General features: G+C 38.8%; 1 protein-coding gene across 3 annotated transcripts in view; it reads left to right on the forward strand.

The window, feature by feature from the left end:
* The window catches only part of GPBP1L1 (GC-rich promoter binding protein 1 like 1), a 34,387-nt gene that overhangs the window by 1,799 nt on the left and 14,573 nt on the right, over nucleotides 1–18,015 (forward strand). Inside the window, exons 2-5 of one of the 3 annotated variants that reach the window (XM_063342951.1) lie at nucleotides 5,533–5,590; nucleotides 14,519–15,418; nucleotides 16,272–16,386; nucleotides 17,648–17,777. In XM_063342951.1, the coding sequence (XP_063199021.1) occupies nucleotides 16,327–16,386; nucleotides 17,648–17,777 (190 nt within the window). In that variant the 5' untranslated portion in view covers nucleotides 5,533–5,590; nucleotides 14,519–15,418; nucleotides 16,272–16,326. Of the gene's footprint in view, nucleotides 1–5,532; nucleotides 5,602–14,518; nucleotides 15,419–16,271; nucleotides 16,387–17,647; nucleotides 17,778–18,015 lie in introns of all 3 variants that reach the window. The other 2 variants (XM_063342950.1, XM_063342949.1) reach the window with 2 other exon arrangements.

Below are 18,015 nucleotides of genomic sequence, written 5' to 3' on the forward strand. Positions count from 1 at the left end.
TTATATTTAGAACAGAAAAGCTTCAGGTGATACCTCCCTCTTTTTTTTTTTCCTTTTTTTCCTTTTTTTTTTTTTACAGCTATTTGTAGGGAAGTGCAGCCTCTGCATTTTATATTCATCTGGTTTGTAGTCTTAATCCTATATGACACAGAAGTTTCCATTGCAGATATTATACTAGGACTTAAAGCGAAAATATGCGGGGAACAGATGGTATTTTTAAAAAACAAGTCCTGTTTTTTCTGCAGATGTCTCAGAAATAAGAGGAGCAGAATGCAGATGTGATATATATCAAATCAAGTGGAAGTACACACTTTCTGAATTGTTAGGAAAAATACTTTGCTTTGAGAACATTTTGCAGGGTATGGTCACCTTGTCTCACAGATGTGACTGCTTTGTACATGGTGTTACTGACTCTTGAAATTCCTGTTTTAAATTAGGAAATGAAGTCACTACAGAAATATAACCTTGACTAGCATTTTCACGAAATGTAAAAAATATTCCAAGAGCTGTGAGATACTTATTTTTAACACAGAAAAATACTGTGGTTGGATCTGTGAATTTCTTCAGTAGTGTGGGGTGTCAGATAATGCAGTTCTTGTCTTTACTAAGTGAACAAGAACTATTGGCTCAAGAGTCAAAGTTGCCTTTTTTTTTTTAGTTTAATTTCAGTGTTACAAGATGTTTGAAGTTAGTTGTGTAGCTGCTGAATTGACTTAGTTGTGAAGTGTACTTCAGAGCGTGCTTTATTCGTTTGTCTGTCGGAGCAGATTGGAAAAGGGCTGACTGTGTTCAGTAGAGCTAAAACATAAAGCACCTCTCTTCAGTAAAGTGCTGGCTGCTCTTGCATGGATACAGCTTTTGCTTATGGCTTTGTAAAAACACAACCATGGGATGACTGTTGCTATAACTTATACAGGGAAAGGTCATAGTTACTGAATTTTGCAGTTGGTGAGATAGTGTGTATACTAGGAAGTTTTTTTGGAATTTTTAGGTTTTATGTTCATTTATTTGTAGAGGCAGGAGTGGTTTAGATTTTGCTCTGCTAACACAGCAATGTAAGTAGACATTTTACTGTCACTTACGTAGTGACCAGGATAAATCGTATGTGGCTTTTGTTTCAGTAAGAGTAATTGAAGTGCGTGTTCTCTTTACTTGTCAGATTTGATGAAAAGCAGTGAAGTTGGCAGAAACTTGGTCCTGCTTAGAATACTTCATGAATGCCAGGATGTTGTTTAACTTGTGTTCTGTAAGTTAATATGTCCCTGTGAAAATGTGCCAAACTTTAATGAGTTACTGTATGGTCAGAAGATAAATTTACATTTTGGGGAGTGGATTTAGGTAGAGATTGATAGTGGCTAAGTATCCACCGCCCCATACGTCTGTGTGCAAACACTGTGCAGACCTGAAAATTCTGGGTTAGACGAGGCCAGTAGTATGACAGTGAGCGGGAAGGGAAGCATATTGGGTAAATTAATCATACATATTAGTGATCGGGCTGTATCACTCCAGACTGGAATTTCTTGATTAAAGCGTGCTTAACTATCTCGGTTCCTGCCTACTCAAGCTGACCTTCAAAAGTGTCAGAAGAAGAATTTTAACACTTTACGCTTCTTAGACCTTTCTGTCATTAAACAGTGTAAAGACTTTGCAAAGCATTGGTGTATGCAGTTCCATAAAACAACTCATCTGAAATAGTTGCACTTCCAAGGTCTGGCTTAATAAAAATCCTTTGAACCAATGCATCCAAACATAACTCATGTTTTCTGCAGTAAATGATACTCAGAAACAAATATTCTGCAGTTTATGACGTTGTGCCTCAGGGACTGTTGTACACTAGAGGGTTCACCAGGAGCTACTGAAGTTCTAGGTTTTACAGTCATTCTAGCAAAAATGCCAGTGTCTCTTTTTCCTTTTTTTTTTTTTTTCTCCTTGACTCTTGTGATTGCTTCCAGTTCAGTGTTTTCATAGCTTACCCTCCACCCTGGAAGGAGCATTATAGCTTCATGGTGTGAGGTTGGTGGGTCTTAATAAGCAAAGGTGCACGTGTAAATAATGTCCAAATGCATGTCTTTGGCTTCAGGAATCCCCTTTTTCCAATACAGGAAGAAATGAAGAATTTTAAATTAATTTCCCTTGGAGCAGTTTTATTTTCAGCATCTGTTCTAGGTTCAGGTAGATACTAAGTGTCAGGGTGGGTAGTGGTATGGCCAGGAATGACTGGCAGCAGAGACAGAGGTTTAGTGTGGTGGTGATTGCTTGCTTGGACGTCTGTGTGACCCTCATAGCATAGTTGCAACATACAGAGCATGTGGCAATGATCGTCACTCTCTTGGAATTTTGTCATCTTCAGTTTGTGATGAACAGTTAACTTGTAAATAAAGGACTGAGTCTGCCATGGAGGTGTATAGTATTATTCTGGGCATAGAAATTAATGGTATTCACAAAGTTGCTGGTGAATTTGCGTGGTAGAGATTACAACAGGTCTCCAGCTTTTCAGCAGAAAGGAGTGCTTTGCCATTGTGTTCCAATGCGTCATCCATCATCAAGGGATTAATCAGGATTCACGTGAGGTGGTCTGAAAAGACCTTTGATGCTAATCTTTAAAAAAACTCAGCAAGGGAACTCTCTAACCCTGAAAATGTTGAATGCGTTACAATCTTGACTGTTAGTTTGGGAAAACTGTCTTTCCTCTACTTTGAACTCTAGTTAAGGAAAAGAAACAGGTTAATGACGACTTTTAATGTCTTCAGGTTGACTGGGCCTTATGGAATGTATCCTACAGTATTTAGGGAACTGAGAACCTGTGGGGGTGGGAAAAATTCCGGAATACTGAAAAGTGTTGAGGAGCACTTCCCCCCTCATCTAGAAAAATAAAAGATTTGGGTATGTTAAAGGGAAGAGTCATCACATCGGGGATTCTGTCCTGGGTCACATACTGTTTGGTGGTTTCACCTTTCTATGTTGAAATAGTATTCTTACTAAACACACAGATGACATGATCTTGACAATTTCAAGAAATTGTCTGAAATCAATAGCATTGATTTCAGCCATTTTGGTGTAGATAGGTTCAAATTACCGTGTTTAGGAATACTACCTTATGCAGACAAGTAACAGTTGGCTAGGCAGCAGTTCTGTGGGAGAGCATCTAGGGGTTGTAGTGGTTCCTAAATTATCGTGAATCAGCAGCATCACTGTCATGAAAATTCACTTGTCATACTGGAACATATAAAAGAGCATTGTAAAGAAGGTAGTGAAGCAGTTTTTCCATTCTGCTGAGGAGTGGTAGGTCTTCAGCTAAAAGTATTCAGTTCGGTTTGTGATACTGTCTTACTCTGGGAAAGTTATGGCTGGGTAATAAGATCTGTAAAGAAGATAACAAAGTTTGTAAGAGAACCCTTGAGTGAGGATTGGGGAGCAGGGGGGAGGATTGTTTAATTCTAAAATGGTTTTATACAGCTTGTGTTTCATCAGACATCAGCAGGTGATCTATAAAGCAGCTTAAAAAAGTTACCTGCAGGTATAACTGGGAGCCGGCTCTGACATCCTGTCACTGCCTGCAAGCTGTCGTGCTTGGTAGGTGGGTCACATCAGTTTTTTTCATCATCAGTGCTTTGAACTTAAAAGCTTGTAGCTTCAACAGTAAAATTGGAGTGGTTGGGGCGGGTGGTTGTTTTTTAAAACATGACTGTATTTGATCCCAGAATGTGTTATTACATCCTTTTTCTGCTGCCAAACAGTACTGGGGTGCAGGGTGGTCTGCGGGACTTCCCCCCCTCGCTCCCTCACCGCCACCCCCCCAAAAAAACCCCACCACCTGCTAAGGTTGCCTTTCAGTCAGGTAATACTGAAATACTGGTCTGGAGAAAAGATGTCTTAAAAGGTATCTGTGAAGAGAGGTTAGTCAGCTTGCCATATCCATCATGAATAAAACAAGTAGTTATGGGTTGAAATTGCAGCAGAATATATTTAGGTTAGGCATTAGGTGTGGGGACAGGCTTTCAAGCCATAAGAATAACCAAAACAGATTGTAGAGATAATGCTGGAGAATGCTGGTATGATAATCTCTTTTGATTTACAGCTCCCAAAAAAATACTCTGGTGGAGGTATGAATAGCTGCATAATGAATTCCAGTATGCTGATAACAAACTCGTTTTTCTGATACTTTTTGAAACACTTAGGATTAATTTTTGGACCCCTTCAGCCAGAAGATTGCTGTACAAATTGTTGGAGGGGGGAGCTGCTTAATTTATTTTCTCTGATGGGAGAGGGTAGAGCTAGTTTTTTAAATCTCAGGAGAAGGGGAGGAACTAACTATTCACCCTCTGAAGATCCACCACCCACCCAACCCCTGCCCCGATGTTTTCCTAGTATTCCCTAGTTTATTGTAGGACACTAGGATAGAAGAATGACATTGTTTAATGTCACTGGCCTGCACAGTGTACCTGGAGAATAACAGCACAATAATTCTCTGCAAGATCTAAGGATGAAGTTCAAACCAGCTGGACAACACCTTGTCCATAACTCCTTGCTTTATTTTATCTCTAAGAGTTTCACAGACTAGATAATAGAGAGAGCTCCAGCAAAACACTGTGAACATCCAGAAGGGATATGTCTGCCAGCTGCAGCAAATCATCAGATCACAGGATTAGGGATCACTTGTTCCTCTTTTTTTTTTTTTAAGCCAAGACCAAACAAGTGGAATATTTATTATTTATGCAATTTATTTTATGTGTATAGGACTTGGTTTAAACTGAATTGTCTTCAGTAACTTTTCGGCATTGATACTTTATTAATTAGAGAAAGTGCTGAAAACATTAAGCTGGTGGAATGAAAAACATAGCAGTCAATGTAAACTTTACAAACTGTAGTGCAGGTGTTGTACACATGCTGAAAAGTGCTGAGTGAACATGTCTTTGTCATGTCCTAGTCACAGACAAACAAATGTGGAGTTTGTTCATATTGCCCTGGTCTTGAGGTAAAATGGCTTGGAAATAATCCAAGTGGAGGGAGGGGCAGAGAGGGTAGAGTTAGTCCCCCCTGTCTTGGCCTGTTGTTTTGGGTGGGAAGTACCTATAACTGGAATGTACTGCCCTTCCCAGTTTGTAGTACTGGTCTTGTAGGGCTAGGGTAATGGTATCGAGGGGAAGGATTATTGTAATATTGTTTAGGAGAATGATCTCTTATTTCTGAATGTACTTCTCTGTTTTATTTTGTTGACTCTCAATTCTCTTTCCAAGTGACATGCCTTCTACTCTCTTATCCTTCATCTGGAATGCAGATCTGTACTTCCCTGTACTTGATTTATAGTGTCTCTTCCCTTGACACAAATATTTGATAAATAGTCTAGTTGCTTTTGATGCTCTTTTCTAAAGGAAATATGTTTTTCTCGGCTCCAAACGGAATACATGTAAATGTGTTATAGTAGTGATAGTAACTCTGGTAAAACACTCAGTTATAAAATACCCTTAGTGGGAAACACCCAAACACCCATCCCTTTTTTCCTTTTTTTTTTTTTTTTTTTTGTTTTTAAAGGTACTGGAGAACTATTTACTTCACTTCGGCTTAGGCTGTGTACATCTCTGGAATACAGGTAGGCAGGAGGTATGTAGTATGCAGCAGGGGTAAGCCAGTAATTACATATTTGCAATTCTTTCCTTATGATGGGGAGCATTATTCTGGTGTATCCTACTGAGCAGTGGGATATTTATTCATTAAGGCTTTGGGCAGACCATACAGATAGACTCTTCGTTGCTGTTTCAGTCCTTCTGTCATGAGGTTTTGGGGAGGATAGTGATACCTTTAAAGGCCGCCATGACAAGGTGTTGTGCTTTCTAAGGTTCAGGGCAGACCAGAGCCTTATCTTGACCTCAATACTTTCTAAAGGTCTATAGATCAAAGTGCACTACAAAATAGATGTTTGATTTTGTTCCCTTCAAGAACTAAAAAGACCTTTGGGTTTGATTTAAAATTAGCAGAATACCTTCTCCAGATTTAAAATACCTTATTTAATAAAATGCTAAAGGTGGTTGAAAGTTCAGAACGTTGTTCACATTTAAAGCCTAATACTATTTAAAATACATTTCTTTGTTTTGTATCAGTAGTGTCAATATATACACTTGTTTAGTAGAGGTGTATACAATCCCTAGAACCTTACTCCCTGCAGTAGGGCAGAGCAGTGAGCAGGTTTTAATATTTCAGGTAAATACCACAGTTTTCTAACGTAAACAGTACTGAAGGCTGTTAAAGGGACATCGAAGGGAAGTGGAATCTTGAGTGGCGCAGGAGAGAGGCGTAAGGGATGATGGTATTACCAGTATAAAACATCCAGGAATGGAGACATGATATCTAGAAAGTTTGTGCTGTACCCATTCTGTGCTTATAAGGAGTTGAGCCTTTTAGATTTTAAACATTTAAAATGGTCGTATCTCAGTACTCAGAGTAAACTTCATCAAAACCTACTGGAACGGTTCAGTTGCCATGTATCATACTTGCTGGCAGAGATTCGTAGCCTTATCATCTCATACAGGCTTCTGTACAGGTTCCCCAGATGCCACTTTTTTCAAAATGTGCTTTGGGCTTTTGTGTTAAACGCAGCTTGCTTCCAAATACAAGCTTCCTGGCTTTGGGGTCTGTGGTCTCATCAATGTACCTGATACTGTTGACCCAGTAGTGATGTGGTGGCCTTGCTGGCAGAAACTTGGATCAGCTGGGACTGGAAAGGCACACAGCAATCAGTCAGCGCATTGCTGAAGGTGGTGGTTTTGTTGATGGTGTTTTCTTATTTGATGGAGAATCTTTCCTACGTCGCAGTCCTAGAAGTCACGTTTCTCTGTGATTTGGTTACATTACTCTTGTATGCCCTTGTATCTTTGATTGCCATTAAGAAAGAAAAAAATCCTCTCCTTACCCAGACCTTGCCACATTCTAGATGCCAGTATGTATTCACAAAACCAGGCTGTTAGGGCTTTGCAAGGTATGTGGTTGGGTGGGTACCTATATTTGCTCCAGAAATTTTGAAGGAGGTAGGAATTGGGTTAGTGTGACCTCAGAGAAATGGAAAGTAAGCAGGTAAACGGACAGGTTGTTAGTGAAGCAGTACTACATGAGGCGCCAGCGGGAGGACTGTCAATAAAGCAAAGAGTTTTAGGGTATACGTGTGTCTGTATGGACCTTTCTTAACCTATTTTCAGTTCATTGAAGTTAGTCATCTGGTTTGCAGAAGTGGTCAGATACGTAACAGTTAATGATTTTCCCTCACCCCCAGCCTGTTACTCTGGAAAAACTTTTGTGTGGACAAGCTTCTGGCATGTTTTCATCTTGGAATATATAGATTTGCAGTGTTGTTTCTAGAACACAAAATAGTTTTGATGATTCTGCAAGATAGATTCATTTGCTTTAAACTTGAAAAACAAGGTGTTAATCTCTCAGTAATAGCTGGTTTTCATAAGAACTTTTAATATCTGTCTGTGTCTGGGAAGATTTTTAGTTTGGTACATGATTAACATTTTAATCCATCGTTTAGTGTTTTAATGGGCTCGTGTTTCCGTGACTCCATAAAATCCTGCATGAGTGATGCTTTACCTTTTTAGATGCTGGGTTTTTCAGCAGCCAAATACAATTTAAACAATGTTTTCCACAGTGTTTTTAATTAATAGAACTGCCCTTTATATTCGAGTAACCGTTTTTTGGCGGCTGGTTGTGGGATATAATGTAAAGAAATGAGTAACAATGGCAAATGTGTACTATAGTTATGCTGGTGCATAATACCTCAGGTGTGTGAGCGCTACCAGTTGTACATGCCACTCTGGAACATCTGCGTTTGTCCTCTCAAAAGATAGCTGTGTTTCAGACGTGTAGACGGACTGAAGGTGTGTCTAGACCATTGTATTAATGGAATCTGAAAGCAAAATAAAAGTAAGCTTGTTTTGTATATACTTTATGTAGGTGAACATGCCATTAACTGCAAATAAACGACCTCTGCTTGTAAAGATGTAGCTCACCAGTTGTTATAACAACTATTGAACTAGTAATACTGCACTCGTGCATTTTATAGTAAGGCCTAATAACGCATGTGAGGTTAAATCAAGATTTGTAATTACATTATTTTAAGAGCTGTGTGCCCAAATATGATTATCTTATTCAATAAAATGTTTCTAATAATAGTAAGACCAAGCCATGTTCTGCTTTTTTGGAAAACAGGGTAATGAAATTTCATGTGTGGCTTTTTGATATCCTTAAGGAAATCTGTAGCATGGCTTTTGACTCCTCGGTTGGGCTCCAGGTGGTGACTTGCTATTTCTGTGCATGTGTTGAATGAATCAAAAGTTCTTAGAAAGATATAATATTTTAGTGAATGCACATGGTATTAATTCCTTATCATAAACTAACATACACCTGTTAAATGACACCCTACTCTGAAGAGTAGTTAAGTGGAAAGGTCTGTTGTGTATGTTTAGGCCCGTCTGCTTGACTAAATAACTTTAAAAGAGCTGCACAGAAAGAAAACTGATGAGGGAAGTAAATTCTGTTCTGCCTTATGCCTCCATTAAATCGTTCGCTAATTTTTCTGAATGCTTTTGCAAGTCAGCTGACATCTGATCTTTATGAATATTAGTGAAATCCCAAATTGAGTTGGCCAGTTAGAAAAACAGATCTTTACTTTTTTTAAATAAATGTGTTCTATTTGGAGAAATACATAGAAATGCAGTGAAGTGAGATGAAATTGTGGCAGGGATAGACAAATGTTGTCCCTGTGACCTTTTACAGCTGCTATTAGCTGGATTGATAAATGTATAACGAAGGGTAAAAGTTTACTTTCATGCTGGTTTTTTGCTAGAAGCTCCAAGTCTTTGTGATTTGCTGTTGTAGGAAATGAGAAATGGAATTAATGTAATTAATAGTATTCTAGGTAGACAGCAGAGGTGAAGGGACCTGAGGAGGTTTGCAGGGAACTTTGAGGCAGAAAAAGCATTCAGTAAAACTCGTCTGCTTCAGAAATGTGCGCTGCAGTACGTAATGTGAGCAAAGATTAGAAGCCCTGATTCCAGGTATTCCCAGAGAGGTTGTGTGCTAGAACGGCACGGCATGGCAGGCGATCTTTTATCTCGGGGCAGATTTTTCATCCCATTGGGCTCTTACAGTTTTGTAGGCCAAGGTAGAAGATGGAAAAGGAAGTAACAGGAGAAATGCACTGCTGATAAGGCTAATGTATGTCTTTTCTTAGGGGTTTTGAAACATCTTGATCCATTCCCAATGAGTAATTTCATATCGCAGCTCAGGGGCCTTGATTATCTTTAGCTTATCTCTTTAGTCTTACATTCTGGTCGATACAGGTCTTGGCATATTGAGTATCTCCTTGGTTCCTATTGTCAGGAGTATATGGAAACCTCAGCTTGAGAGTCAAAGCTTTAGAAACTCTCTCTGGTTTAGGGATTAACTCTGGTCAAGTCTATGTTTGGAGTAGAAATTAAAGTTAACAGGAGGATTAACGCAACTGTGTAACTAATTCAACTGTAACACAGTGAGAACACTTTATTAATGGTGTATTAAAGGATGAGGTGTTTTGTCCTGGACTATGTATGTTCCTTACTGTAGTCTGTGCCTCTTCTTTAAATTGAATATGCTTGCATGTTTCTTCCATTTTCACCTCAAACATTTAGTATTTGTTTAGACAAATACACAATGAAATCTGACAATATGAAAAAGTATCTGACAATTTTCAGTTGTTTATTTGACTCCGTGATAAATATCACTTCTTCCACTTGCCGGTTAAACAACATGGTGAAGGATATTTAGATATGAAGCTTAAGCACTTAGGGGGGAAAAAAGTACTTTAGTAACAACAAAAACTTATGAAAAGAGGTTGCTATGAAATAACAGTTAAAACGTTTTTCATGCAACATGTAAAAATTGATAATTGAAATTATTTTTTTTAAGGTTAATTAGAACTGTTAACAAGTGGAACCCAAGTGCCAATACAGAGTTTAATGTTTTATGTATTTATATTACTTGCCAAATACTTCTTCATTTTCATCAGTGAAATAATATTTTGGGGTAGTTGACAGACAACCTTTTTTCTTCACCAAAGATAATTAATGCAGATTTCATTGTTCTGAAAGGTCCCTTCACCTTTATAGAACAACTCATTTAGTGATATTATTATTTTATTATTATTTTCTCTTTTTCTGATTTTTATTTCCATAAATAATTCAAACTTGAACTCATTTAAAAGGAGAGAGAGAATTAATTAAATTTGCATTGATGAGCATTTTCATTTGCTTTTTTCCTGGAATTGGGAGTGGCTACTGGGGATGATCTTTGTCCTTGCTGTTTTCCCTAGTGACGCGGAGCCCAGTTCAACTGAACTGAAAATGCAATATGGGAAGAATTGGGAACTTTGCCTTCAGGGAACGCGTATTTTTTCCACAGACATGCTCATGCGCATGACCAGAGAAAAGCAGACCCCACCTATACTTTGAGAAATATCTTTGCACTATTCATTATTGAGTAGTTGGCAAAGGCCATTTCAGTTGTATGTAGTAATAAATACATTAAAAAAAAAAAACCAACAGTGTTAGATATTAGGAAGAAAGGTTAAAAAATGCACAGTTTTGCCACAATGTACATCGGTCATGCTCCCAGATCTTGAATGCTTTATGCAGATTTGGTGACTTTAGTTATAAAAGATACAGTAAAGGCTGGTAAGGGTGATGAGAGGTGTTCAGAAAGCTTCCACAAATAGTCTGACTTTGCTTGGAAGAGGTGTGACTTGATGAGTGCATATATCGTGTATAAAATCATGAAAAACTGAATAGAATGTGGTCAAGGAGTTTGGTAGCACAAGAAAACATCCATTTGAATTGAGGCTGACGTTTTTATAGCCACAGATCGACTTTTACACAAAGCGCAAGTAAACTGTGCCCCCTCTCATTCGGGAGGCAAAAATGTATAAATGTGTCTAAAAACAAAAAAATTCAACAGATTTACGTAGAAGTACTGACTGGTAATAAACTATATTAAAACTCTGGCTGAAAAGCCTGAGAAAGTATCCTGGGAGCCCTGGTGTTATTCACTCTTGTTCTTGTACCTTTTTTTTTTCCTTAAGAATTTATTGTAGGTTGCTGTCAGAGAAGGTAATTAAGAGACTTTGGGTCTTGCCCATTATGATTTTGTGATATTACCCTTGTCATTAGTATGATAGATTACGGAAGCGGTTTTAGGTTGAAGGTGTAATGTTGGGCAGGATTCAGAGCGTGTGTGAGCAGGGGCTGTAAAACCTGGCACATGGGCTAATCCTGGTGACTGAAGTGTTTCAGTAGTAGTATAATCCGCAACAGTTTATCGAATGGCAATTTTTTTGCTTTAACAGAAAGTATTGCATTTTAGTGTCACATTCCTTGTTCTTTTTGTGATACTACCTGCCCAGGAAGGCAATGACTGAAGAGCAGTATGTGTGCCTGTTGAAATACAGAGCCAGCTGCAGGCTGTGTGGCGTATACTGTATTGGCATATGGCCTTCAGTACCTGGCTCATGCCAGGAAACACAATTTTGGAAGGGCTCAAGACATGACTTTGAATTTACTGTCTGAAGTGTGCCTTCTGTATGCTACCTGAAGAGAAGTAGGTTGAGATTAATTTAAGCCTCTTGCTTTATTTACTGCAACCTCACTGCAGCGCCTCCCAGTAACTGTGACACCTGCAAGTGAGATTGTTTCAGAATAAAGGTTATAGAAGAATCAAAATACTTCATAGAAGGTCTGAGATGATGTGGTGGCCAGTCTTTTAAGAAATGTAAAGTTTTCGTATCAGCAATGCCTAATTTATGCTAATTGTGCAAGCATGATGTTTGCAAGACTTGTACATCAGTCCAAAATGTCATGTCTAGGAGTTGCAGTAGGCTGTGTACGTGCATGTTAGATATTGCTCTGTAATGAACTGCCCTGGTCGCGGGTACAAACAACGATATCAAAATAGCTGGTTAAGGAGACCTGAATCTTCTGCAAGATCTTTTCTAAATTGGAAGTTGGGGTTTTGCAAAGAGTTTTCACCTTGGTTTTGATTGTGCTGAAATATAAGATGTCTTGTAGCAACACAAGCTTTGCAAACTGGTGATGTGCTTTCCTTTTCCAAAGTTACAGGGAATCTTTTTTGTGAAGTAGAACCTGGGTATTGTATTTCCGTGGTGTTTTTATCCTTGTTGTATACTCAGACCTAATTCCTACTTCAAAACTGTAATTCTGTGGTGTGCATTTATTTAGATACCCTTAAATCCGGAGAACAGTTCTGTGTGGTCTTTTTGCTCTGCTTAGGTCCATTTTTGACATCACTGTGAATCATTCTCAAGGTTCATTAAATCGACTTCTTAAATTATATGACTTGCTTCTGTCAATAGTTTGACATGGCTTAATTGCTATACAGTTTGTTCTGAAAAACATATTTATTCAGAAGGTAATGAATCTTGTTTAAATATATTCAACTGCATTGACTTTGTCCCTGTTTTATCTTCTACTTACTACTCAAACGTTTGGTAGCAGCCTCACAAGGTCACATCTAAAGGAGTTCTGTACCTGTGCTGGGTTCAGTGTGATGGGAAAACTGTTCCATCTGCAGCAGATGTTCCAGCATGTCCCTATACACACAGAAAAATTACCCTTTAATGTAAAAACAGGTCCTGATAGGTTAGCGCTTTTGTTTGCAGTGTGTGATGCTTACTAGCTTGTGGTATGGGGTGGGATGCTCAGAAAGTTCCCAGGTCAGTATTGTCTGGCTACGTCCACTCTGTTTTTGCTTCGTTTTGTCTGGTAGTTAGTAGGGGTTGTGAGGTTGCTTGTTGTTATTTTACCTCCAGAAATGTGATCATGGCTCACAACTGAGGTGCAAAAAGGTTTCCCTCTTTCCAAACTCCCTTACACAACTGTTATGGTTTGAGGAACCCACAACAACTTACCGTTGTTCAGACAATCATTCTGTCACCCAGTGACCCCCCCACTCAGCAAGGGGAATCGGGAAAAGCGAGGAAGCCTGAGGGTTGAAATACAAACAGATTTAATAGAATAAGACTAGATAATTAACATTAATAACACTAAAGAACCAATATTGATACTGATACCAATATAAAATATACAGGGCTTATACTCAGCCAATTCTATCAGTAGGAAGCTGTGCACTCCCAGCAGTGGACATCAGATGTCGGACACTGTGAGCACTGCAGCTTCGGGAGGAAGGGAAGGGCTCAGGGGTCCAGCACCAGGCCAAGAAATTCTCAGGATGGCAGCCATCACAGCAAAGAGACAAGATCTCTGCAAACTTTCTAATTTATGTTGAATGTGGCGTTCATGGTATGAAATAATCCAGCTTGTGTCAAGTGCCTGGGTTGCTCCTCCTCGTCCCTGCACCTGGATAACTTGAAAACACGGAGGCCTTGAAACCCACATACCATAGTGGGCTATAAAGTAAATATTTTCACAAATTCAGACACTACAGTCTTCTAAAAGTGCGGTTTTCCCAGGCATTAGAAGATAAATTAGTCCTGTGTTGCTCAAACCAGGACAACAACAATAACATCTAGTTCCAGAAAGAAAAGTGTATGAAAATGTGGGGGTTTATTAAAGAGGATGAGCCAGAGGATGAAAAGGTGGTGATTTTTTTTTTTACTATCCCCTGTGTATGTTTATTTTGAGCCTCTATCAAAACCATCTTAAAAATTGAAAAAAAAAAGAAAAAAAAAACCCAAACACACGCTAGCAGAGTAAAGAGTGGCATAACAAGTGTAACAAAAACCAAAACTGATCGAAGAATGGAACCATATTCAAACAAGGAAAACAAACTCTGATAAGCCGAATATAAAGGCATAATAAGGCGTGCCTCAAGGGATCATGAAAAACAGCTGATGGCATCAAAACAATAACAAAACTTTTCAGATGTTTCAGGAGCAGTAAACCTATCTGTTTGCTTCTGGTTAGGAAGATTGTTCAAAGAAAAAAAGGCCATAGCAGGAAAACTCTTTTGTTGTTGGTGGTGGTATTTTTTGTGGAGGGGTTAATGGAGTACTGGATGTATTACTATCCTGAGTCTCTTGAAAGGGGAGTCTGGCTGTATTGGAGCAGGTGATCAATGATGTGGGCGTATAGAGGAGATGCAGCATGTGGAATGGCCGAGCCTACCTGCAGCCTAAAGTCTTGTTATTATTTTAGCAGCAGGTTCTTAAATTGCTATGAAGTGTGGAATCCCTTTCATCAGCTGCATGCAGTTTCTCCACTCTTCCCTTTATCCTGATTCAGCTTATTTGTATTGCCCTTTTGTAAACTAAATTTGTCAAATGATCATTTAAAAGCAAAAATGCCCTTTTCAGGGACTCTTTTTTTTTATTAGATTATTTCAGTTTTTATTTTGGTTGGAGATCAAATAGCTTTTGGCACTTGCACTATAGTTGCTTAATTTCTCCTGCTGTTCTTCTTTCTAGTCATACTTTGTCATGTTTATGCCATTTGTATTGATGGGGTTTGTTTGTTTTTCACAGTGACTACAGTTCCTGTCTCACCTCTTTGATTGAAGAGGACTATGACCCAGAAATGAACTCTCCACTGTAGAACAAGAAGCTCTTCTGGAATAACTTGTGTCCCTTTAAAAGCAGCACCCAGTCTACAAAAAAAAAAATAGAGTAGAAGAGATTATTTTTGGACCTGGCATTTCTTTGTTCATATGATCTATGTTTCAGCATGTAAATGGTGAAAAACGGGGAGATAGAAATTTGTGCCTGCTTTTGAGCTTTATATCACGTAGTGCTTAGCTCTGTTGGAGCATTAACCAAGTTACGTGAAAACCAGAGTATATCCTAACATTCATTTTTTAAAATACTATACCTTTTTTTAGCAGATGTATGTGATAAAAATGAAGTTTATATTTTAAGAGCACTTGGGCAGATGCTTCTTGTTTAGATCTCAGCATTTGGAGCAAGCGTTTTTATGTAACATCGTCCTTTTTCCAGAGTGTTCAGGTTGATCTGCTGCAGATCATGAATTATCCAGCAGACTTGAGTGTATCTGTTCAGTATTAACCATGGTGTTGCTCTGAATGTTGTCATGCAGACTTGACAAACCTTTTTGTAATGTAAAGGCCGACTTCTCTACAACCACAACCAGAGGAAATTTAATGAGGTGAACGTGGTGGTGGCTTTTTTTTTTTAATATAAATTACCTTCTTAGGTATTTTTTTTTGTAGTGAGAGTGAAAAGAGAGGTTAAAATGAGCAGCTGAGGGGGTGAAGGGCACAGTTGGCACAAAGTGCGGCCTCTTGTGCTCTGCTTTGAGACGCACTATTGCCTCAAGGCTGGCCTTACAGCATACTGGAGAAGGAAGGAACTCGAAGATCAGTGAAGCACAGAAACTGAGGACATTGGACTGCAGAGGCCAAACTCAGGGTAAGTGATCGTGTGTACTTTTTTTCTTTGCTTATATGGTGTTCACGGATAAAGTCGAAAAATAAAGCAAAATGGTAAACTGGAAAACCTTCCACACAAAGGCAGAATTCAGTTATACGGAGCAATAATGGAATTTTCATTGCTTTGAGCAGTGGAAATCACTATGACATGATGGAAAGCACAATTCAGTTTCCGATTCCTCAGTGAGACACCTCAGCTGGTCCTCAGTTGAAGATTCTTCAGCCAGCTTGTGTTCTGTTCCCAACCGTTTGGTTTCTTAGCTATGAAAGCAGTTTCAGCATAGGATATTCCCTGGCTTATGGAAGTTGGTGCATCTGAATACAGTTTTAAGTTCAGGGTGCCAGAGCTGCTATACGGTTGTCTTTCAGGTCTCTGATCTTCTCTCAGTGTCTCTAACGTCATCACCAGTTTGGTCATATTTGATTTACAGCCTCTGGAATAAAACATGCAGTGATCACCCCTTTCTAAACCAAGGCAATGAGTAATGAAGGAATGTGCCCCAAATTCTGTCATGTCTTGATTTTACACATCTGTGCATTGTATGGCTTTTGTATGCTGTTTGTTCTCTTTTCTTCTCACCTCCACACCCATCCTATCATGAATTTCATGGGTGTGTTAATTGTAAACAGGAAGTAACTGGGAATGTTTAAGTTCTTACCTGTGTTGGTCAGAGGAACAAAGTCAGCAGGAAGAAAAAATGCTTAAGTGTAATATGAAAAACTAGAGCACTTCTCCCCTCCTGTTCGTATAGGCCAAGCTTTGGGAAATGAATTGTATTATTTTTTCAGTTTGGAAAAGTTGACAGTTCAGGGAACATTCTTTTCATTTACAGATCCTGGCCATGAGGTTTGATGCCTCATTTTATTGAAGGGAGACACTGGACCTAAATGGCGCAGCATGACTTTGTTCCTGCCTGGCTTAACTTCTCAACGCCACAGTCAACCAAGGTAACGTCAATACAGATCACCTTCTTTTACAGCTATGACAAGAATTAAAAGCAAAAAAATTTCCCAGTGTTTTGTTGAACTTAAGGTGTTTAATTTTAACTTCTTTTGTGTTTTTTAAAGGCTTTTGGAAACTTACTAAGGTGGAAATATTATTTTTTTTTTTTTGTTTCAACAAATGTATCCCATCTGTTTCAGAGGAGAAGCATCCTTTGTGTTCAGACATGGAAGTAGTTCAGTGTCTTTGCATTGAAACTTCAGTGGGATCCCATGTAGAAAATAATCAAAGAAATGGCCCTAAATCTGTGGGAGTCAAGACTCGAGCTGCCACTTAGTTATAATTCAGAATATAATTTGGGTTTGATTTATGAAAATAATCTGACCCTTGCTGAGTAGGAGATTGATGATAGGCCCTTGGGCTCTAACTCCAAATTCAGAAATACTCATTAGTTTTTTGCAACCTTAAAACGAGGGCAGTTTGCCTGTCATCTTTCTAAAACAGGTTCCAGAAGAAGCTTAGGTTGACCCAGGAAATCTGTTTTAAGACTTTTAACAATTTGCATTGCTTCTGCATGACGGTGGAGGAAAAAAAAAAAAAAAAAAACCAACAACAAAAACATTTTAATAGCAAGCCAGATCATGATGGACAACATTGATGAAAAAGTGAAAACGCAGCTTTCACCTCCGTGCTTTCCATGCTCCGTAGGAGGAGACAAAAGTAATTTCGGGATATTTTATCCATTTAAAACAAACCTCTGAATCTTTTATAAATGAGAAAAAGTGAAGAGTAAAAAATTCTTTGGAATCTTAATGCTAGAAGCATTAAGGTTTTCTACAGCATCATAGTCGTTTCAGCCCAAAAGTGCTTTAATTTATTTCAGTATCTCTGAATTTTAGTCAGACTGATTGGATCCTCCATTGCTGTCTGCTTTTCTGTCTTTAGAGGGAGTGAATGAAAGAGCACCTGTGTATCACAGAATTTCTTAAATGAACTTTGCAGAAAGTATGTGTTTGCAAAGACTGCTGCTAAGATTAGTGTGTTAGGTTCACTCTGATTCTGTGTAGGATACACTGATTTGTTTGCTGTTCTGGTCGGGTTCACGTGATTGTTGATGTTATTGTCTCAACAAGGCAGATATGGATGCCGTATTGAAAACTCATACGGGAACGTGGGGTTTGGATTGACAAAATGGCATTGTTGGACTGACAGGCTCCTGGAGTGCCCTAAGGAACACTTCATTACATCACCTTTTTCTTTCCTCAGTCCCCTGCAGCCACCTTTGAGAAACATGGAGAGCATCTTCCACGGGGAGAAGGCCGCTTTGGGGTGAGCCGTAGGAGACACAACTCTTCTGATGGATTTTTCAATAATGGACCCCTCCGAACTGCGGGAGGTGAGTAGGAAGGATCAGAGTGCAGCCTGAGAGCAAACACTTTGGAATATTGTACAGAATGAAGAATTCTGCAGAATATAAACAACATTTTCCAAAACTGTACATTTTCAAAACATACTATAAGAAACTTGTGCTCTTCTCCCATGCCATGTGCTCAGGCCTTGCAGGGTTTCTGTGGTAGCTGTACGTGCATTGTTTAGCTTGATTTGTTTTCTGATATGGTCACACAGTAGCTTAG

The sequence above is a fragment of the Chroicocephalus ridibundus genome, chromosome 8 (genome assembly GCF_963924245.1).
Source record: "Chroicocephalus ridibundus chromosome 8, bChrRid1.1, whole genome shotgun sequence".
Taxonomy (NCBI): Eukaryota; Metazoa; Chordata; class Aves; order Charadriiformes; family Laridae; genus Chroicocephalus; species Chroicocephalus ridibundus.